Source organism: Zalophus californianus, chromosome 9 (assembly GCF_009762305.2).
Source record: "Zalophus californianus isolate mZalCal1 chromosome 9, mZalCal1.pri.v2, whole genome shotgun sequence".
NCBI classification, from domain to species: domain Eukaryota; kingdom Metazoa; phylum Chordata; class Mammalia; order Carnivora; family Otariidae; genus Zalophus; species Zalophus californianus.
In genome coordinates, this window is record NC_045603.1 from 58,145,190 (window position 1) to 58,165,893 (window position 20,704).

The 20,704-nt window shown below is 55.1% G+C and overlaps 3 protein-coding genes across 9 annotated transcripts in view; 1 reads left to right on the forward strand and 2 right to left on the reverse strand.

Annotated features, from left to right (window-relative positions):
- SLC39A5 (solute carrier family 39 member 5) lies at window positions 1-11,310 on the reverse strand. 2 transcript variants are annotated; one of them, XM_027593081.2, is made up of 12 exons: window positions 11,251-11,310; window positions 10,473-10,541; window positions 9,811-10,172; window positions 8,911-9,094; window positions 7,752-7,914; window positions 7,411-7,580; window positions 7,012-7,155; window positions 6,522-6,618; window positions 6,260-6,430; window positions 6,043-6,123; window positions 5,736-5,926; window positions 1-5,474 (listed from the first exon to the last, which is right to left on the reverse strand). In XM_027593081.2, exons 3-12 carry the CDS (start codon window positions 10,095-10,097, stop codon window positions 5,331-5,333), a joined length of 1,632 nt encoding a protein of 543 aa, XP_027448882.1. In that variant the 5' UTR covers window positions 10,098-10,172; window positions 10,473-10,541; window positions 11,251-11,310; the 3' UTR covers window positions 1-5,330. The 2 variants fall into 2 exon arrangements, with proteins under 2 accessions (XP_027448882.1, XP_027448883.1); XM_027593082.2 differs by having other exon boundaries at window positions 11,183-11,310.
- A 198-nt stretch (window positions 11,311-11,508) lies between these two features.
- NABP2 (nucleic acid binding protein 2) lies at window positions 11,509-20,128 on the reverse strand. 5 transcript variants are annotated; one of them, XM_027593557.2, is made up of 9 exons: window positions 19,929-20,125; window positions 19,517-19,668; window positions 15,478-15,658; window positions 15,298-15,399; window positions 14,806-14,944; window positions 14,612-14,683; window positions 14,355-14,436; window positions 14,197-14,260; window positions 11,509-12,046 (listed from the first exon to the last, which is right to left on the reverse strand). In XM_027593557.2, the coding sequence occupies exons 4-9, from the start codon at window positions 15,374-15,376 to the stop codon at window positions 11,847-11,849; spliced, it is 636 nt and encodes a 211-aa protein (XP_027449358.1). In that variant the 5' UTR covers window positions 15,377-15,399; window positions 15,478-15,658; window positions 19,517-19,668; window positions 19,929-20,125; the 3' UTR covers window positions 11,509-11,846. The 5 variants fall into 5 exon arrangements, with proteins under 5 accessions (XP_027449358.1, XP_027449360.1, XP_027449357.1 ...); XM_027593559.2 differs by lacking the exon at window positions 15,478-15,658 and having other exon boundaries at window positions 19,929-20,128; XM_027593556.1 differs by lacking the exons at window positions 19,517-19,668; window positions 19,929-20,125 and adding an exon at window positions 16,779-17,363.
- RNF41 (ring finger protein 41) overlaps window positions 17,500-20,704 on the forward strand; it is a 34,108-nt gene continuing 30,903 nt past the window's right edge. Inside the window, exons 1-2 of one of the 2 annotated variants that reach the window (XM_027593553.1) lie at window positions 17,500-17,672; window positions 20,182-20,366. The gene's annotated coding sequence lies outside the window, so the exon portion shown is untranslated. Of the gene's footprint in view, window positions 17,673-17,711; window positions 17,840-20,181; window positions 20,367-20,704 lie in introns of those variants that run through there. The other variant, XM_027593554.1, reaches the window with a different exon arrangement.

A 20,704-nucleotide genomic window follows, 5' to 3' on the forward strand; every position in this document is an offset into this window, starting at 1 on the left:
GGGGGGGAAGCACTGGGGAGCAGCTGCTCACCCCTTTGCCACACCATCCTGGCCTGGCAGGGGTCTGGGACCGACAGGGAGCACCCCAGGCCCTTGGCACCCCCAGGGCAACCCCTTCTGCCAAGTGTCCCCAAATGATTGCTAAATGCCTGGCTACCCTCTCTTTTACCCCATCTCTCAGTTCCCCCTTTCTGCTGCCAACTCTCCCCACCCCTCCCTTTGCCTCTCCTCTCTGTGTCCCCCTCCCCCTGCCCCTATTGCCAGGCAGATCCCTCCTCTTCTTCCATACCCATCACTGCCTCCCTGCTCGGCTGGCCCCTCCATCCCCGCAGCAGTGAGAAGCCTTAATTTCTGGTACTGTGTGAGCACTCTGGGGGTGTCCCCCTCCCCCTTCAGGGGCAGCTAGTGGATGAGGGGGGAGGGTATTTAGCACTGGGGCCTGGAGCTTTTCCCCCACTTCTGTACCCCGTCACCCCTAAAGTTCAAATGCAGAACACTTGAAGCAGCAACTACTGTACCTGGGCCCCAATCCTGCACTCTCCCCTGGCTCCTCATATGCAAATCAAGGGCTGGTTCTGCCCCCACAGCCTGCTCTCCTCCCTGACTCCCTTCCACTGCTGGCCTGGCCCCCTAACCACGCACTTTAACCTTGCTTCTTTCTTTTAACTTCTTTTGGGAGGGCAGAGCCTGTGGCCTTTCCCTCCCTGGCTCCCCTCTCCCTTAACTTTGAGGCTTGTCATGAATTTTTAAGTAAGCATTTTATCCTTTAGGGGAAGAAACAAATTAATTTCCTGCCCATTTCAAAACCACAGCCCTAGTATGTCCTGTGTGTTTCAGGCATGTGTTTGCATGTGTGGGGAGGGAAGGACCATGTTCTTCCTCCTGTGCCCCCCCAAACCCATAGTTCCTCTGTGCCCCCACTGTCCGTTATGTCCAAGAGTACCCACTGCCCCCAGTCACTCCTGATCTGAAGCCAAAGATGGTGGGAGGGGCAGGGCAGACTAGGGACCGTGGCTACTCGGGACCCCAGCTTCCCCTCCAGTGTGAGGATGAAGCTCTGACCTAGGGAGTGATGAATACACACGCTGAGGCTTGGTCCCTGCCCTCCCGGTCGCGGGGAGAGATGGGATTGAGCTAGGGGCTGCACTGAGAAGATCCCCCAAAGCCAAACTGGGCCAGAGTGAGGAGGGGGCAGTTTTCTCTCTAAATGTAGCATTGAATTTGGCCCTGGTCCCTTCCGATGCCCTGTCCATCCATCTCCCAGCTAAGCCTCCTGGACAGTTGGACCCACTCCCATAGCCCAGTGTTCCTTTCCTCACACTCAATACCTCAGCCAGGGGCCAAGACACAGAACTTGAATAGAGGTCATGCCCCCTCCACCCCCACAGTGCATCCTTGCCCAGTTTGGCTGCCATCAGTATTGTCCCCTGAGAACTGGACAGGCTTCGTTTACACAGTACAGGGTTCCCCCCCGCCCCGGGAGCCCTCAGTCTCCTTCCCCCACCCACGCTTGCTTTGTTCACGACCTCACCCACTTTTCAGTTGTGTCCCCTGCAAGTCTTGCCGCCTTCGCCAAGGAGGGGCTGAGGGGAGGGGGGGCATCCCAGGGACCCCTCCCTCCCTGCCAGATACCCTTAACCATACCTCATGCTGGTTCCCTGAAGCCTGCGGTGTTTGCCCAAGTCCTTATTTTTTTTGTCGTGGTCTCTCTTTATCCCCTCTCTCTGTGTCTTGCTTCCCCCGACCCTCAGTTCCTAAACCATTTCAAAGCTTCCAAATGACCATTATTGGTGAGAAGGATTGTGCAGCTTTTAGTTTTTAGGTTTGTTTTCAAAGCCAAAGGGCCTTGTGACACCCCTCTTGCCCACCTCCCTTCACGCCCTGTCCTCCCCTATACGACAATCAATGTGACCTCTCTTAAGGGCTGCAGCCCCCCGCCCCCACCCCTGCTGGTTCTGCAAAGCTTGCCCCTGACTTCAGCTCTCCTGAAATCTTCCCATTCCACCCCCTCCCTCTCATTTTGGTGCTGGGAATTAGGTGACGGGGGGCAGGGGGAGCAGAGCGATGGGTCCTCCAGAGAAGACTCGGGGTATCAGTCGTGTTCTCCTTTATCAATGTTTGGCGATGACAGGAAGAACCTGAGTATTTGTCAGGAGCCCCATTGTTTTGCTAGATGAGATTTCTGGTGGCTGCCTCTTCCCCCACTGCCCCTTCAGCACCCCGTCAGCAGTGCTGGGGCAGGTCGGGGGGTCCTCTGCCCCTCCTCGTGTGGCTGTGAGGGGGCGTGGAGGACGAGCAGCCTCCTCTCCTTATGCCAAAGGAAATCCCACACCCCACCCCGGGCTCCCCAGCCCCTAGTGTTTTTTGAAGTGTTTTGACCATTCTCATGGCCACTGCATATTTATTTTAATGTTAAGATTTTTTTTTTTTTAAAACCTCTTTGACTTAAACGGGTGTGGAGAAGTAAAACAGGCAGAATGCCCCCCAAACTTCAGGGGGTAGGGTGGGGAGGAAACACCTTCCCTTCACCCTCCCTCTTCCCTCCCCCTCTCCCCACCGCAGCTCTAAAGCACTTGCTTCAAGTAATAAGCACTTTTGAGAAAAGGCCTATTTTACGTGAGGACCCTGGGAGCAGCCCCAGGTCCCAGCAAAGGAGACAGAGCGAGGGCTACATAGGAGACAGGGAAACAGGCTTGTGAATCAGAGGGCGAGTTGAAAAGAGCCAGTTTTTAGTTTCTGATTTTTGGGGAGACGTTTCTGATTGGGCGGTGGCTTTGGTAGGGTTGTGTACTATCCTTCAGAAAAACAAATGGCACAAACTGTGGGTCCCAGGATGGGCCAACAGACCCGGGTCACTGCCACTGTCCAACTGAGACTGATGGGCCACCTCCCCCGCTGTGGCCCCCTGAGCCATAGGACTGCTGAAAACCACTGAATGTACAGCCCAGGTTGGGGTGGGGAGCAGCCCCTGGGGGAGGGGGCTTCTCCTTCTGTTTGGTGCTGTGGGGGGTGGGAGAGATGAGACTGAGGGACTGCCACCCCACTTAGACATGTGTTCCTTGGGGTGGAGGGGCTGAGGAGGGCCTGCCTCCCTCTCCAACCCCAGCATGGCCCCTCTTCCTTCCTCATCCCTATCCGTTTTGACTGTAAGTCCAGCTCACCTTTGCCTTCAATATGTAACCAAAGGAAAACTCAATACTGTTTCCACCGCTGTCTGCCCACCCGAGCACCTTCTTACTCCCCGGACCTAGAAGGGGAGGAGAGGCTGGGGGTGGGGTGGGGGGCGTGGGGCCAGAGTGAACGGTTCTGCAGCTGTACTCCCGAAACCTCCTCTGGGGTCTTTGAAGGGACCCCAAGAGGTGAGGGTGGGGCCTGGCTGGAGGGGCTGGGAGCAGGCCCGCTCTGTATCTTATGCACAGGAGTGTTTCTTCGTCCGAATGACTCCAGCGACTGCGCTCCAGCAGGGAGGCCCCTTCCTCCATCCCTCTCCGCCATTTCTCCCCCTCTCCCCACACCCCGTGTTCATCCCCACCTCCCCTTCCCACCGCAAAGGAAAATAGCCTTACAGACCCTAGCCCAGAAGCCCTCCTCCTGGGGCAAACCAGTATGGGGCCCCATCCTGCCTAGTTTGAACCCTACCTTTTAAGAAGGAGGGATAAGGAGCAAAGCAGCCCCTTCCCTTCGAATTGTGGTGGCTCCAGCCCTCCGTGGCCTTGACCCAAGGTGGGCAAGGGGCGGAGGCAAGGAATCTTTGAGGACCAAGCCCAGTGGTCTGGGAAGAGGGAGGTGGAGAGGGAAGGGCCTGACTTGGGAACTCCCTCCTCCCCCGACCCAACCCTAGAGAAGCGACCAAATCCCAGAGATGGGAGGAAGCTGGGGTGGGGAGGGTCTGTTCTATGAATTACTTGAAGGTACTGACTCCGAGGCTGCTGTTGCCCATGTAGGTGTGAGGGGGACACTGTCACTGCATTTGGGAGGGCAGGGGGTGGCGGGTGACGAGAGCATCTGCCCTTGGCCCTCGCTCGCTCCTGCTAGGCCCTTTCCCTGGGGAGCCTGGCTTTGCCCCCCGCCCAGGGAAGTCGGGGCGAGCCTTCCCCTCCCATCCCCACCCCTCACTCTGGGCACCCTCTCCAATTGCACTAAAGTAGCTGTCGTGCCAGTCTTACCCCCACACCAGGGTGGGGTCTCTGCTTCCAGTCCTTTCTCCCGACTGCTCCGCTCCTGTCCTGGACAATCTCCTTGTTCCCCTGTATTCCTGGATAGCTCAGCTTTGTATGTGTGTGTTTCAGGGGGTGGGGGTGGGTTCTGGCTGGAGTGGGTTTGGTAGGGGTTTGGGAAGGGCTAGGGGCAGGATGGAGGACAAAGTCTCCTACCCCCTTCCTCAACTCCAAGCCACAGAAGCCTGGGAGGGAGGGTGCCTACTCTCGCTGCCGCGTGTCTTGCAGATGTGCCAAAATGGGGGTGGGGGGAGGGGAGGGGAGGGTGCCTGGCAGAGCGGCCCCCAGGGTGGCTCTCTCAAAGCAATACAGTTCCTCCGGCCTGGGGGACGGCAAGACAGGGGAGAGGGTTGGGTTGGGGACCTGGGGGTTCCCTGTGTACAGCTGTGTATATTCAGGGGTGTTCTCTGGTACCCGCTGTGGGCGTCTCTGTGTGTGTGAACCCCCCCTTCCCCGTGCCCTGCATGACCTGTGATGCTGCAGACACCACCATCCTGTGTGCAGGGGTGTGTTGGGGGCACCGAGGGGCATGTTTCATGTCCTGTCGCACCCTCCACCCCGTGACCCATGTACTCGGTTGTAGGAAGTAAAGAGAACTGAGCACAATTCACTGGATTCTAGTCGAATCTTTCTCTAAGCAATTTTCCCGTTCCCGCCCTTCTCCCTGCCCCGGATCCGCCTGTGGTGCTAGTGTTGGGGTCGGGGGTGTTTAATGCTGGTGGGCAGCAATAAAGGGCAGATCTGCCCAGATGCCTGTATCCCCAGGGTGCTGAGGGCAGCAGGAAAAAGTGGGGACCTTGCAGTGCATTTGCCCCACCCTTCCCCCACCTCCCTGGGCTAAAGCACAATGCTCTCCCTGCAGATGGATGCACCCTGCACCCTCCAGGCCCCTGCTCATGTCCTCTCCCCCCGCCCCCACCTGCTTTGAGCCCTCCTCCCACCACATCCTGGTTTTCTATGCTGTTTTGGTGCAAGTACAACTGTCGTAGTCATGGCTTTGGGATGGGTTCTGTTTATTAAAATCCTATTGCTCCTACTGGCCCTGTGTCCCGCCTCCATTCCTGTGGTTGGGGGGAAGGAAGGGCAACCTGGACGCCTTTCCACCGGCCCCCATCAGCCATCAGAGACTGGGGGCCATAGCTGCTCCTCCAGCAGGGCTATGGTGAGCATGAGGCTGCCCCCCAGCAGCATTCCCAGCCCCTGCAGAAGCACATGGAGCGTAGGGAGAGGCTCGGGAGGACGAAGCAGGGCTGGTAGCTGAAAGAAAGGAAGAACGTCAGGATCCTGGCCTTGTCTCTGCCCCCCCGCCCTGAAGCACAAGAGGGAGGCATCGGAAAGTACCAGTAGCCCCTCCGAACTCCTCCAGGCCCTTGTTTCTCAGACTCCCCCGGGCCTGGGCTCCAGCACCCTTCCAGGTGGCCGGGGGGGGGTGGAAGTGGAGAGACTGGTACTTCCCTCCCCGCCGAACCCACCTCCCCACTTCCCTTGCTTTTCTCCGCAGCGCCCCACACCTCTCACCATGTCCACAAGGGCCACATAGAGGAAGACCCCAGCAGTGACCCCAAACACCCAGGGAGTGAGGGGGACAGGGCCCAAACTGAGCCCCACCCCCAGGGCTGCACCCCCTAGTCCCAGGGCTCCAGACACCAGGCTCAGCAGCAGCAAGCGCCGGAAGGGCAGCCCTGCCTGGAGCAGCACTGCGAAGTCACCTGTGTGGAAGAGAGGACAGGGTGGGGGGGTATGAGCCAGGGCTGCCCCTCCCGCCCCCCCCCTCCCAGTCCTCTCCTTTCTGGAGTCCACCCCACCCCATTTCTGCCGTTCCTACCCAGTTCGTGGGGTAGCTCGTGGCAGAAGACTGCTAGGGTGGTGCTGAGGCCACTGGAGAAGCCATTGGAGAACGCAGCACCTGGGGTTGGCAGGGTTGGAGGTCGGCAGTCTGGGGGAAACCTCTCCCCAGGGGCACGGCCGTCGCTTCCTCCTCTCCCCCACTTCCTGGGAGCCCTCTCCTGGGCCCTGCCTTCCTCCTTCCGCTCCCCTCGCACCTATGGCCAGCCCATCAGTGAGGTTGTGCAGACCGTCTCCCAGGAGGACCATCCACGTGATGTTGGCGCCACCGCCACCCTGGTGCCCGTGACTGTGGCCTTGGTGCCCAGTGGGGGCTGGGGCTGGTGGGGGCTGGCTGGCCTGCTCCCTGCGGCCCTGAGCTTCTGGGTCTGCAGGAAGGACAAGGACAGTGCTGGTGGCTGCCGTGGCTGCAGGGGAGAGCTGGGAGCGGGGAGCCTACTCTTCATTTTCTCTGCTTACCTGGAGCTGCTTGTAGGGGCTGAAGGGCCGTCCCACTGCCATCCTCCAGGTCCAGGGCCGGTACTCTGAGATCCTTTCTTTTTCGCCCGCAGCATCTCTGAAATGGGAGGGTATCCCTCCTGGTGGAGGAGGCAGCAGAGCCGGGGGCTAAGGAGAGGCCAGGCTCCCAGCTGGGGAAATGAACACCTGGGCTCACCTCTAGCACTTGGGGGTGTTTTGGGGCCTCTCCACTCCCTTCCCGGGTTGGCACCTCCCTGTTTCTTGTTGACTTGGACTTGGGAGAGGAGGCCCTTCAGCCAGAAATCCTGGGTCTATGCTGAGGAGCCCCTACCCACTCCCTGTTAGTTGTCGGGTCCTGCCCCCTCAGGCAAACGGCAGAGCCCCCCGAGCCAGGAGCAGACTGTGGGCGCCTCACGTCCTGGCTTGTGTGGCCCTGCTCTTGGCCAGAATTCTGGTTTGGGCAGAAGGAGGAGAAAAGGGTATCACTCACTGGCCTGGGCCCTCGGCGCCGCCGCAAAAGCCCTAGCACGTTCTCCAGCACAAAGAGCAGGAAGAGACCTCCGAGTACCGACAGTCCCGGTCCCAGGTCCTCCTCTGGTGGTCCGCTAGGTCCAGCGTGCTGCCCTCCTTGTGCCTGCCAGAGAGGGGGTCAGGGCAGACCCCAGAAGCCCGTGCGCAGACCCCAGAAGCCCGCGCGCAGACCACAGCCCCCTCCTGTGGGGGAGGCGGCAAGCCTTCCTTCGCTCTCGACTAGAAGGCAGCTGTGGGCTGCAGCCAGGGCTGGGGAGTGCAGCGTGGGGGCTGACAGGAAGGGGGAGGGAATCCCTTGGGGACACGGAGGCTGTCCACCTCCGCGGGGCGGGCGGAGCGAGGAAGGGGCTTCACGTACATGTGGCAGCAGGTGGAGCAGCGCGTCCCCACAAAGCGTGCCCACGGCCAGGGCCCCCAGGAAGCCCAACAGGGGCCGCAACAGACGTGGTCCCAGGAGCCGCAGCAGTAGCAGGGAGAGGGGAGAAGGGAGGCTGAGCAGCAGGACTGCCAGGGCACTATGAACCAGGGCTGGGGAGAACCAGGGACTGAAGTTAGGCTAGGGATGGCCGGAGGGCCTCGGAAGCAAGGTGGGGCAGAGATACACTGCAAGGGGAGGCCCCAGTGAACCCCCTTGTTTGGCTAAGGGCCCACTCCCTACCAGGACTCAAGGCACCCTGCCACCCACTCTCACCCACTGACCAGACAGAAGATCCCCTGGGGGAGCTGGGGTTGCGGCCTGGATGCAGACACGGCTGTCGATCTGATAAAGCAGGGCTGGACACAGCAGAGCAAACTGATGAGGGGTCAGAGGAGCAGCGGGGCTCAGGCCGAAATTGACCAGCAGCTGGGAGCCATTCAGACACTAGGGGAGTTGAGTTGGAGGTCATACATTGGGGCATCGCTGAGAACTGTGACTCAGATCTTTAATGTCTGTCCTTCCATTGCATGGACTCCTGGGTCTCTCTCCTGGGTCCCCTTTGCTCGCCCCAGCAGGTGCATCAGGGATTAGGGATAGTTCTGTATGATCAGTGTGTGTTAATTATTAGTGAATATTCAATCCAGTGCAGATATTCAATTCAATACAGATTGGGGGCCAGTAAACAATGCCACCATCTCCCTCCCTCTCAAGCCCCTGATGATTTCATCGATTTGGTGAGGGAGTTGGTTGGACTAGAGCCCTCCATTGCAGAATCTTAGAAGGGAAAGAACTCGAAATGCCATCCAACCTTCCTTGCAACAGCCCTGTCACATGTTCATCCAGCCTTGGCTTGAATGCCCCCTGTGAAGGGGTGCTCACCCGCTCCAGGCCCGCTTCAGAGTTAGCTTTTGCTGCCCTCTGGTGTACATGGAACAAGCCCAGTTCCTGGCTGAAGATAGCCTTCCTTTCCCTGCAGGTTTCCTCTCCAGACAGCCAGCCCTAAATCCTACCGTGGGCTGTTTCTCTGGATTCTCTGCTTTGCCAAGTGTGGTCCCTAAACCAGGTCTTGGAGATTTAGGGGTGGGCTCATGTGCGCTGAGCCCAGAGGAACCGTATTCCACTACTGGAATAACATGCCCTAAGATCACACCTGGACTGGGTTTTTTAAATTAACTGTATTAAATTACTCTTTAGGGGCGCCTGGGTGGCTCAGTTGGTTAAGTGTCTGCCTTCAGCTCGGGGCATGATCCCAGGGTCCTGGGATCGAGCCTGTGTCGGGCTCCCTGCTCAGCGGGAAGCCTGCTTCTCCCTCTCCTCCTGCTCCTGCTCTCTCTCTAATAAATCAATAAAATCTTTTAAAAAAATAAATTACTCTTTAAACATTTCAGGCCATCCAAATCCCATGGTCCTTCCCCCGCACCTAGAGATCATCAGACTCACATCCTCATTCAGATGGTCAGCCAATGAATGGTCCAGCAGCAGGAGCCTGTGAAACAGGTCCAGGCCCGAGGGCGCTGGCCCATGGGGTGATGCTGGGGCCTTTGGCTCCTCTGGGTCACCCCACCCCGAGGGACCCAAAGGCAGTCCCGCCCAGACATCCACACTCAGCTCGGGGTCCTGTGATCTGGAATGGATAGGATAGCAAGTCAGCTGGCTCATGTTCTTTAAGAAACTCCCCTTGAGGGGCGCCTGGGTGGTGCAGTCTGTTAAGCAATGGACTCTTGGTTTCAGCACAGGTCATGATCTCAGGATCATGAGATCCAGTCCTGAGTCGGGCTCTGAGCTCAGCGTGGAGTCCGCTTAAGACTCCCTCTGCCCCTCCCCCCCTGCTGGCTCACGCACGCTCTCTCTCGAATAAATAAATCTTTAAAAAAGAAGAAAGACACTCCCCTTGAGGCTCCTAGGGCGCTTTGGGGGGAAAGGAAGGAACAGCCACTAGCTGGAGTTCCTGGGACCCAGAAACCGTGGAATGTCAGTTCTAGGAGGATCTGAGAATTGTCGATTTATAGGAGGGTCTAGGAATGGGGGGTGTGTGTGACAGTGAGAGAATTTGGGGGGGCGCAGCCAAAAGTGCTACAAATTGGGAGCCAAGTCAGCCTACAGACATTGAGCACTGGGACTAAGAGCAAGGAGTTGAAGGGCCCAGGGATTTGGAAGAGGGGAGAATTAAAAGGCAGAGAGGCAAAGGGGGCCGTGAAGGAATACAGGGAGTCAGATTTTGAAAAATTTGTAATTCCAGGAATCTGATTTTAGGAAGCCAGAGCTAGGCAACTGGAGACTGATGCAAGCCCTGAGAAGAGTGGGGCATGTGGCCTTTCGGGGTGGGGGAAGGGTCAGTACCTGTGCGTGGAATTGTCTCCCGCTGGGGCTGCAGCTCGACCAGCTGGAGGCCCGTGGTGGTGTCCCAGGCGGAGGGCCTGAACTCGGCCTAGCCCCAGGCTGTGGAGAAGCCGCGCTAGGCCCCCTGCAGTCAGTGTCCCGTTCTCCCCATACAGGCCAAACAGCTGGGCCAGGTAATGGTTCTGCTCCTGCTCAGCAGGGCCCAGGTTGGGGGCTGAGCCCCCTACCCAGCCCAAGGTCATCCACACACAAAAGCCAGCCAGCAGATGACTCACTGGGGACCCCATTACTGGGCGGGGGGGAATGGGATAGAGGCTCTGGTTCTGGCTTCTATTCCCCTTGGAGCATCCTGAGGATGTGCCCTGTAAGAACAAGGAGGAAGGGCCTGGGCTTCTGCTCTGCTGTCCAGCTCGGGCCCGGGGAATTCTCATTCCCTGGACCATCCCACCTTGAACCTAGCAGCAGCCCCTATTCTAGCCTCCTTTCTCCCTCCCCCTCGCCTCCTTCTGGAGCAGCCTCTTATTTGCCAGTTCCTGGACCACCTTCCTTGACCCGGAATGCCTCCCTCACCTGACCCAGAGCTGACTGCCCACCTGTCCCCAAGACCTCACCCCGCAATCCTGCCCCACCTCTCAGTCTCCCCTCAGACCACAGGGCCTCACCCTCACTGGCAGTCTGGGAGCTGTCGCTTCAGGTTCTGGGCAGGTCTTACTGTGGACGCCAAGGCGCTCCTGAGTCAGGAAAGGGGAGCAGGGCTCAGCCTCCAGGCAGTCAGGTGGAATGGAGGCCACGTCAGATAGAAGGCTGGGATGGACACCCCCCAACTCCTAGCCCACCTGCCTTGGGGCGGGGTTAGGGAGGGGAGGGGCCAGTGTGGGAAGGCTCACGTCAGAGAGGAGTTAATGGTTCACTGGTCTCTGGGGTGGGGGTCAAAGGTCAGTCTTGGCTGGGCCCCTGAGTAGGGAGGGGCCACCCTCTGCCCCTGGAAAAGCCACATGGCCAAGGAAAACCTGAGCCTGGTCTTTTCTTCTAAATAATTCACCCCTCTGACCCAGTTGGTACCATTTTAGCCTTTCCCTGCATATCCTCTCACCAACCCCCCCCTCCACCTTACATCTGGTACTGGGCTTCCTTCATTTCCAACCCCCATTCCCCACATTCCCTGGGAAAGTGGGATCCGGGGGTCCCTCTGCTGGAAAGGGGGTAAAGAGGCAGGTAAGTGGCAAGCCCAGCTGTATGGGGAAGAAACCGTTCTTAGCAACTCCTCGTCCCAGCCGAGTAAGAGCCAGAGCTCTGGGAACCAGTGGCCAAGAAAGGGGAAGCTCTGGTGGAAAGAGGAACGAAGTATCTGGGCTCCCCTCAGATGTCTGACCTGGCTTAAGATCAGGGGAGCACAGTCTGATTCAGGCAATCGTCCGGGGGGGTTGAGGTTGTCGTTACCTGACCGCCAGAGACTGGAAGGACGCCCAGAGGAAGGGGGACACAGCCTTCTTGGTTCCAGCTGTGGGGGGGGGGGGGTAGGTAGGCAGGCGGGCAAGGGTCACCTGCAGGGAGGAGGCAGGGGAGGGAACTACCTTAAAGGGGCAGGCCTGCTTTGACCTGTAACCTGTTTTCCTTCCACCTCCTAGGGATAGCCTACTTTCCCAAATGTCCGACTGCTAACCTCTTCATTTTCCCACAAAAAGCAAAGGAGTCCAGTACAGAGTGTTAACGTTTATTAGGAAGGAGGGATTCAATTCAACTTCCACATCACACACACTAGAAACAGACTGTGACTGTTGTTTCTAAGAGGAAGGAGGGTGGGCAGAGGGCCTTGAATCCCAGGGGATAGGCAGCTTCAGCTGGGCAAGGCAGGGAGTATGGGCTTAGGGTGGATAAGGCCACTGCTCACCACCCCTCCAGTGAAATTTAGTGGCTAAAATACTACTACCTACCCACCCCCACCCCCCCAAAAGCCAACAGCCTAGTAGAAGGCTGTGTGCCCTAGGAGATGCTGGGGCTATGGTGGGTGGCGGGAAGGGAGGAAGGACGTCTTGCTATCTCTTGCTGTTCCTCCGGGTTTCCTTGCCGTTACTGACAGCGTTGCTGGACGGGCCCGGAGGGCCGGCAGGTGTGTGGTTGGGCTGGCTTCGGGTAATTCGGGTGCTGGGGGGATGCGAGGGTGCGTGAGGGGGATGCGGGCCACCACCAGGGCCTGGTGGGGCACTCAGTCCATTCCCGTTCTGGTTCTCAGAGGCTAGCAGTGGGAAAAGGGGAAGAAACACAGGAATTAGAGAACTGAGGTAGGAGAGAGGTCCAGCCCCAAGGCCTCACTCCCGCTCCCAAAGAGGAACACAGTCTCCATCAAGCATAGCTGCACATTCCTGCCAACTGGACCAATTGCGAGGAGTGGAGGTTGTATGCACGGAGCCCCAGAGAAGCCTCAAACAATCATTTGGGAAGTTGCTACATGAGCCCTAGTGTGGTATTTTTCTCTTTTATTCAGCTTTGTATCAGAGAGATCAGACCTAGAATTCGCTGTTTAGTTCTACTCAAGGACCTCTGACAAAATGCCCCTTTATCAAAAGTCTTTGTAAAACCGGAGAAGCATGAGTAGGGGAAGGGCCCGAAATTTGTGTGTTAAAATGTAAGAAGGATCTTAAAAAAAGGAAAGGGTGGTGGGTATCACAATGATACACACATTTTCATTTTGGAAAATCCAGGTAAGAGTGAGCAAAACAATGATTACTCACACCCCCCAAATAATAAACATTTTTGTGGGTAGCTTACATGTTTGATGGGAGCCAGGTGTGTGAAATGATCTCCCTGAGTGCCCACAACGGTGCATATCACTAACCTTGCCACTCCCACAGTGTTACCGTATGTAGGACTATCTCCTTCATAGACTACCAGCTCCTAAAGGCAGGTGCTGTGTTTTATTCCTTGGCAATCCTCCTCTAGACATGCTTGCTAAGTGAAGATAGAAGCCTGCCTCTCATATGCAGAGGGCACTATGAACCCTAACTGGTGTAGAAGTCATAGGCTAGTGGTTCTCCAACCACATCCCTGCTTATACCCGGCTGCTCCAGACTAAGACACCTGAAGCCAAGAGGAAGAAATAATGCCTTTTCCTCAATTCACAGAAAATGTTAGGAGAGTATATAGAAAGTTAAGTTTTCCTGCCATCCATGTTTTTTGTTAAGCCTTTGTACCTGTCAGATAACCAAGTGAATAAACATCTGGCAGATGAATACGAGGGACCAACAGGCTTATACGTACCTTATTTAAAATGCTTTTTACAAATTACAGAGTTATGGAGACCCGAAAATATCTAAGTCATATTTTCCATTGAAACATGGATGTTGGGACACCTGGGTGGGTCAGTCGGTTAAGTGTCTGCCTTCAGCTCAGGTCATGATCCCGGGGTCCTGGGATCGAGTCCCACATCGGGCTCCTTGCTCAGCGGGGAGCCTGCTTCTCCCTCTGCCTGCCGTTCCCCCTGCTTGTGCTTTCTCCCCCTGCCCCCCAATAAATAAATAAATAAAATCTTAAATTAAAAAAAAAGAGAGAAGAAAACATGGATGCTGATTTTTCTGGTGGAATTAAATGTTATTTCATGATGTGTTCCCCCATGACTCTGGTGGTTCTGACACAAACAATTCTGAAAACCATGGCAACTGGGGGTGTAGACACAGACTGAGGAAGGGCAGAAGCAGCCCGGAGCCTAGTATCACAGGGAGAAATGTTAAGGCACGGATCAGAGGCAAGAGACAGCCAAATCCCAGGGAGTACGAGGGTCAGGTGGGAGAGGACCCAAAAGGAAAAAAAGAGCAGTAAAAACCCAGTTCCTAAGGAAAAGCGAGGGGATGAAGGAGATGATGTTGGTGAGTGATTCTAATCAAAAGCAAGAGATCAAAAAGCAGGGGCCTGAAGTATAGGAGATGAAAGAATCATAATCGTGAGGTCCAAGGTGTAGAAGAAGGGTCTTCAGTTTCAAGAAGAATAATGACCCTAAAAGGGAACCACTTGATGCTCTAAAGCTATACAGTGTGGACTCCATGTTAAGTCCTATCCATCCATAGCAGAACCGTGGAGTGAACTGAAAGGGCAAGGACCCTCCGAAGCAGCAGAGAGAAACAAGCTCGAAGGAAGGAGTGCAATCTTTGCAGAGAGACAGTTCTCATTTGTGTCCTTGAGTGGTAGTGGCACAAGAATACCAGAACTCTATCAGTGATCGAAACAGGTCCCTAAATCTTTCCCCCACAAGGACTTGCAAAAGAACTGGGAGAAGAACTGGGTGGATGGGGATACATTGAGAGAAGAGAAATTGGGATGAAGGCAATGCATCTTTCCAGGCTGGGGAGAGAAGGGGAGCTAGAACCAGCGGCTGGAAGGGAACAGGTGTACCTGGAGAAACGGCAGGGGTTCCGGTGGTAGGCTGGGGAGCCGCAGGGCTGCTGTCGTTCTGCAACTGAAGGCACAAATTAAATACTCAGACGTTGCTCCCCACCATGCTTCTTGGCCTGACCTGCCCTCCTTCCCCACATCGAGGCCATGGGACTCACCGTCTTGGTGGGTGCCTGCTGGGCGCTGTACTCTGGGTTTGGCTCACTGAAGTTAGGAACCTCAGAATAAACCATACAGAATCTGCAAGGGCAGAAATTGGCTAAAGCTTCAGACCCAGGCTCTGGGCCACTGCTGGAGGCCTCAGAAAGGTCCAGATACAAGACACAGACTGTGCACCCTTATGCTGCCTCCTTGCAAACCTTAAACTTACCCCCTTGGCCTGGTGCTTCTACATCCCCATCCCCAAGACACTTACTCTCCAATCTTCTGAAGATCACCCCCACGTCCAGTGTATAGTGTCAGACAACCTTTGAACACTGAAGCGTACCTGTGGGGGCACAAAAAAGTAGGATTCAGAATACTCAGAAGAGTTACAAGGGCTGTTAACTCTTAACTCTACCCTCCTTGGCGGTTACTGCCCTCGGATAACCAGGAGTAACCAGGAATTACCCTTTGGTGAGCCGAATAATGTCTCCAGGCTGGATCAGGTTGCCCACGTCGTCCCAGACAGAGATATTGATGCTGCCTGTTTTGTCTGCCACTTTGCAGGTCCGAACCTCGTGCCCGTCTTTTGTCTTGGTCACTCGGCCTGGAGGGAACAGATAAATGTTGGGGCGGGTGGGAGGAAGAAATGGTCAGAGGGATGAGATCTAGATACTGGTGGGGTGAGGGGGGGAGAAGGGACAGCACCATGGAGAGGGCCCTGAGTGGAAAGAGGCCCGAGTGGCGCTGGAGGCTTGGATCTGATGAGTTCCATCTACCCTACACTCGACCACAACTCTCTAGGCCAGGGTCTAGGAGAGATTGGGTGTGAACAGTTTCTTGGGGTGCGCCCTCACACCCCTGTAGCTAGTTAAGCGCGGAGGTGGTTTTCTCCCCCTCCGACCCCCTCCCCCAACCGGGAGAAGCCGCGCAGGGGGCCCACTCTCCCAGAATAGCCACCTGTCTCCAGCACAATGAAGATGAGGTTCAGATTCTTGAGCCCGGGCTTGATATCCTTCACGAAGGTCTCCGTCGTCATGCTGCCCGAGCCGCGGCACTACACTAGAAGGGGGAAAAGGGAATGAAGGCTCAAGGCTTGGAGTCTTCGCCCCCATACTCCACTTCCCAAGGCCTACCTACCACTCTAGGCTGGGGTCAGGCAGCCGCAAATCCTCTAATTCTTCTAAAAGGTTAGAAACGAACTTCCCCAGGAGCCTCCAACTTCAAGATCAGAATTTGAGGGTCTCTGGATAGGCTGCTTCGGGGCTGGAAGGCCCCGTCCCGGGATGCTCTTTCAATCTCAAGCCCCGAAGTCGGGGAGCTGACGGAGACGGGGGTAGGGAAACTGATGCAGATCCAAGGAATGGAATCTCACTCGCCAAACCTTCCCGAACCCTCATCCGGACAACCCAGGACTCGGTCCATCCCCTCCCCCACCCACAGCCCACCACCCACCCACCCACCCACCCAGCCAGCGGGCCGGACAGCGCACGCCGCAGAGCCGCCCGCAGGGGGAGCCACAGGCCCCGCCGCCGCCGGATGCGCCCGGTGGAACGCGGGAGTGCGGACATTCCCGGAAGTTTCCGGCTGGCCTCCTCCGACCAATCAGCACTGTCCCGACGCGCCCCGCCGCCGGCCCCCACTCAGCCAATCGGGACCCAAGATTCACGCGCCGCGAAAGGGGCGGATTTTAAGTATTAAAGGAGCCCCGCCGATGGTTGGCGCTGCGAGAAAGATTGACCGCCAGGGGGCGCCTCGGGCCCAATTTTCCTTACTTGACTGGGAGCCTACACCTAGGCTCCAAGATTTCATTCCTAAGACGCGACCCTGTAAAAGGGACCAGGGGTTTTGGAAGACGGTGGACAAAAGTCTGAAACACGCTCAGCACTTCACTTATTTTCTCGACAATTCTTAAATATGTAATTCCCTTTTGCAGACAAGAAAACGTAAGTTATATAAAAAGCAGTGCTTAGCACGCGGTAGGCACAGTTTCTTCTTTTCCCACTGCTATAACCCTTATCTTTATTCCTGATTTGGGGTCCTCATCTTTAATGCACTACCCAGCTTCGTCAGGGTTTTGGAAAAAGTAGCCTTCACACCAGAGGCCGACTCACCCTTTTTGGAAGAATGGAACCAGGGCACAGAGGACAGCATTTGCATTAGTCTCTCAGAGTGTGAAAGTCTTCCTAATGCAATCTATCTCCCTAGATCCCAGGGTCTCTCCCGCCCCCGGAGGATTTAACAGAGGAGGCCCGAACCTTTAGTTCCCCTGGGGACTTGTTAGGAACTCAACAAAAGGTTCTATCTCTGTAATGTGTGTAAACCAGTTACATATACACAAACCACAACCATTTGTTTGGCGAATATCCATAACAAATAGTATTTAATATCAGATTAGCCTAACAGGTTATATAATTGTAACGTCTTGATTATTTCCTTACCTTCCGGAGCGCTTTAGGCTCCGCCTTGACTTTCCTCGGATCCCAGCTTCTCTCCCGCCCACACCCCCAATTACGGTGCTGTACCCTAAGGAAATCAAAGCATAACGTAGGAAGAGGGACATTTTATCTCCCCTCCCCTTAGATGTTTCAGGGAACTCTGAAGGAGTGTCCGGAGAGCCAACGTAGGTACAGCAGGAGTGCCGCTAGGAGAGAGGCGAGCTACCCGTTGGGCACCCTAGATCAAAGCTTTGCGGCTAGACACTCCCCCATTTTCCACCCAGTGGCCGCCCTGTAGACTACAGTATCCACTCCCGTGACTATGAGTCATAGGGTCGGGAGGCTCCGGGATGCTGACCACCGCTCTGGAAACAGGAGATGGCAGGTCACACTGCAGGCCAGCCTCCTCGCAATGATCTCGCACTTCGCTGCATCAACCTTAGGAGTCGGGACTCCTACCCCCGTCTAAAGCCAAGTCTAGCCCTCCGGGGAGTCGGCCTCGGGCTCCGCCCCCTACACTCACGCTGGGAAGAACAGAGTTCTCCCTCCCAAATGGCTATATGGTCCTAGTTGGGATCATAAAGATTTCCGGTGTAGAGAGGAAGCCCGGGTAATCGTCCTCCCTCCTCGTTGGTCGCTCTTGGCTTCTAGTCTAGATCCGAGTTAAACAAAGAGGCGGAGTTTGGTGACGAGCTTCCGCCGGGTTGCGTAGCAGCGGTGGGCGGGGCAAGGGACCCGTCTCACAAGGCGACGAGTGGTTGGAACCTTCCCTCGCCTTCCCCTTCCCCTTCCCCTCCCAGGATAGGCTGGGACCCGGCACCGGAGCTATCCCGTGGCCGCTGCGGCCTCAGCTCCAGCCGGGCCGGGGTACGGAGAGTCCAGACCGCTTCCAGGGCGGTGCGTACTGCGCCTGCGCCGACTCCCACCTAAAAAAGGGTGTGGGACGGGAGGGCCGATGTCCCATGGGGATTGGGGCGGGGGTTCAAGATATTGGAGGTCAGGAGAAGAGATAGGAGTAAAGATGAAAATGGAGGAAGGGAGCAGGAATAGGGAGGGGTCCGGAGGTGAGAAAGGGGCGCTAGAAGGTGGGTTGTTGGGGAGGTGCGTTGGAGTAGGGGAGCCTTAAGTGCGGGAGGGGGTCTGGGCTGACTGGAGGACAGGGAGGAGGGGACCTGGGGCTACAACGTGGTGTTTAAATGGGCAGTGACGACGGGCTGGGAGGGGAGGGAGGGAACGTTCTGGGGGCTAGCCTGGGCAGGGGCGGCGGAATCCGAACCCCCGCCCTCGAAGCGCCATAGCTTGGCTCCTCTCCCGTGCCTTGTCTTTGGCAGCCTTGTCTTCCTCCTCCATTCCTTTCCCCCCTCCCCCTCTCACCCCTCCTTGAAGGAATCTCACATTCCTTACATCCCTTCCTTGGCGTTGCAGCCGGGCCCTTTTCGCAGGCTTCACACACCGGAAAGCCTTCCCCGACCCAGAACTCTGCGAAATTGGGGAAATGGGGAGGGAGGGGGCTGGAGAAGGAGCAGAAAGCTGAGAGAGGTGAGAGTGTTTTGCCTGGGGGACTGACAGACATCTTCCCCCTTCCGAAACTGACTTCATTCTCCGTAATAGCATCTGTGGCTGTTGAAGGAGCCACTGTTCATGGGGACTGGGCTGTGATAGTGATAGTTTAACCACTTCCTAAACAGGTGGTTTTAGAGTCTGACAGTAGGGCAAGAAGCTGATAGGGTTGCTGCTTGGTAGTTTTCCCCCAGATGGGAATGGGGTAGACTAGTGGTAGGGAATCTGAGTGATGTGATAATGTTACTACTCTCTGTGTCCACCTGACTGTGTCTGGGCCTGGTTCCTAGTAATCGAAAAGGAGCAAGCTCCTTTCAAGCATTTCCTCACTAGCCTTCAGTACTCTTAATTTATTTTGCATTTTATTACTACAAATATCTTACCTGAAACATAGCTGTATTCAGTATGTTTGCACATTTATTATGTTTTTTACTTTCCAGGGCAACATATAAGATAGATAAAGGCAGGTATCTTCCCTACTTGTCAGGTGAAGACATTGAAAACTGCAGAAGAGATACATGGCTTGTTTAAAGTCCTACAGTTGGCAGAGCTGGGACCAGAACCCAAGTCTCCTGACGCCTGGTCCTCCTCTCAGTTGAAAAATCCTGTTTTCTTCTGGCTAAGGGAACATCCCAGCATGGGCAAGATTCTGAGTCTGGAGCTTGTCACTAGAAGACTGAGCATAACCAGCAACAGTGGTTCCTGGAAGCATTTCATGAAATACAGGTGCATATGCCAGGCTGTTGGGAAATAGGGTGTTGTCAAAATGGAAACAGCATTATACTCTCCTCTGTGTTATGGATGAGGGAGAAACAACTTCCTCGCTACCCTCCAAAGAGAAAGTGTGTCTGACATTGCACCTTTATCTCTCTGGTTAGTTTAATAATATTACACTAAACGTGTTGTGGCTGGTGAGCATAGGAAACTAATGAGCATGTGTACCGGACTCAGAAGATGAAATGGTCTCAGTTTTATGTGTAAAAATTATCCTCATCATATTGCTTTGTAACACAGCCCTTAATCTGTTGATAGCCATGTGATAGGGACGAAACGAGTTTGAATAGTTAATAGTCTCCTGTGTAGTACTCAGTAGATCCCACAGCACCCTTCATCTGAAGCCTTGTCCCCCTTTACTTGGTCCCATTCTTTTAGTAATGATAGTCTAGTCAGCCTAATCATACCTCTAGTCTTCCCAGTCGCCCACTCGGGAGTGATTTCCCATTTCACTGCCCACGCCGCCGCCTCCTCCTTCTCTTCTTCTTCTTTTTCTTCTCCTTTTTTTAAAGGCTGATCCCCTCAGGAATATTTTCTGACTTGGGAAGTAGAATCACACCTGTTCGTACAAGAATTCTTGAGTATCTTCTCCTTATGAAGATATTTTCCAGTTGGAGGGTAGGATTAGAATTCTTTTTACATGACTTCAGTAATTTATGTGAAAGCCTTTGGGAAACATCAAAGCATCGTACTGTGCATGTAAGCTAGCACTGATCTGTGCATCGTGTAGCCACAGATCTGGACTCATTGACATTGCTTGTGGTTGTGTGCACTGAATAAGAGAATCTTTTTCTGCCTCAAATGGGTGTTCTTCTTTACCTTTTTCCTTGTTCCTTTCTCTGCCTCTCTCAGCTGTGTTTGAATCTCCTGGACTGTGTGTGTATGTGATTCCTTAGCCAGTGATCTCGATCTTTAGAAGGCAGTCCTGTGGCCCTAGCCCTGAAACCTGTTGCCCTTAATGGAATCACCTCATCCTCCCCAACCAGCCGCCAGATCCAAGTCTGTCTAGTCTCCCTGCCAGGTGGAGGTAGTTCCCCTGACTCACCCTTTTCTTCCTTGTTCCTATTAATAGAGTGCTCCTGATTGTGACATCACATCCATCCCCTTGGCGATGGAGCTTGTCACTAGGAAGGAAGACTCAGTCGGACAATAGCCAACAAGATGGGTTACTGGGAGCGTCTCCTGAGTGGCACTGAGTGGAGGCCTCAGGGGGTTGGAGCCTTGTGAACAGGGAACCTACCCCCCAACACTTGGAAGGTAAAGAGCCTTGATTCAGAATCCCATTCCAGGCTTCAGGTCTCTTCTCAGCCTATCTGGATTCCCTCTGCTTTTGAAAACCTGATTCTTAAGATTCTTCTGCATAAAGCTTTCTGTGATTAACCCGCATCAGTCTGTTCTTCTGTGCATATTTATGTCTGACAGTAACTATTAACTTTTACTTGTTGGTAAATTGCTCAGTCAATTTTATGTCTTTTTATGTGTTTTATGTCTTGTATACTCATTGGGCTCAAGCCTACACCTTAGTTTGAGGACAAGGATTGTGTTTTCTATATCTTTTACACATCTCTACTGGCAAAGGGGCTGTGCGTAGACGA

What these genes read in the sequence shown, in the direction of transcription:
- NABP2 (XM_027593559.2), bottom strand. Translation starts at nt 15,376, where the DNA reads ATGACGACGGAGACCTTCGTGAAGGATATCAAGCCCGGGCTCAAGAAT. An exon ending in CTTCATTGTGCTGGAGACAG is followed by an intron (nt 14,945 to 15,297) that starts GTGGCTATTCTG and finishes TGTTCCCTCCAG; the next exon opens with GCCGAGTGACCAAGACAAAA. An exon ending in ATTATTCGGCTCACCAAAGG is followed by an intron (nt 14,684 to 14,805) that starts GTAATTCCTGGT and finishes GTGCCCCCACAG; the next exon opens with GTACGCTTCAGTGTTCAAAG.
- SLC39A5 (XM_027593081.2), bottom strand. Translation starts at nt 10,097, where the DNA reads ATGGGGTCCCCAGTGAGTCATCTGCTGGCTGGCTTTTGTGTGTGGATG. An exon ending in TGCTCCACCTGCTGCCACAT is followed by an intron (nt 7,156 to 7,410) that starts GTACGTGAAGCC and finishes CCTCTCTGGCAG; the next exon opens with GCACAAGGAGGGCAGCACGC. An exon ending in GGCGCCGAGGGCCCAGGCCA is followed by an intron (nt 6,619 to 7,011) that starts GTGAGTGATACC and finishes CTCCCATTTCAG; the next exon opens with AGATGCTGCGGGCGAAAAAG.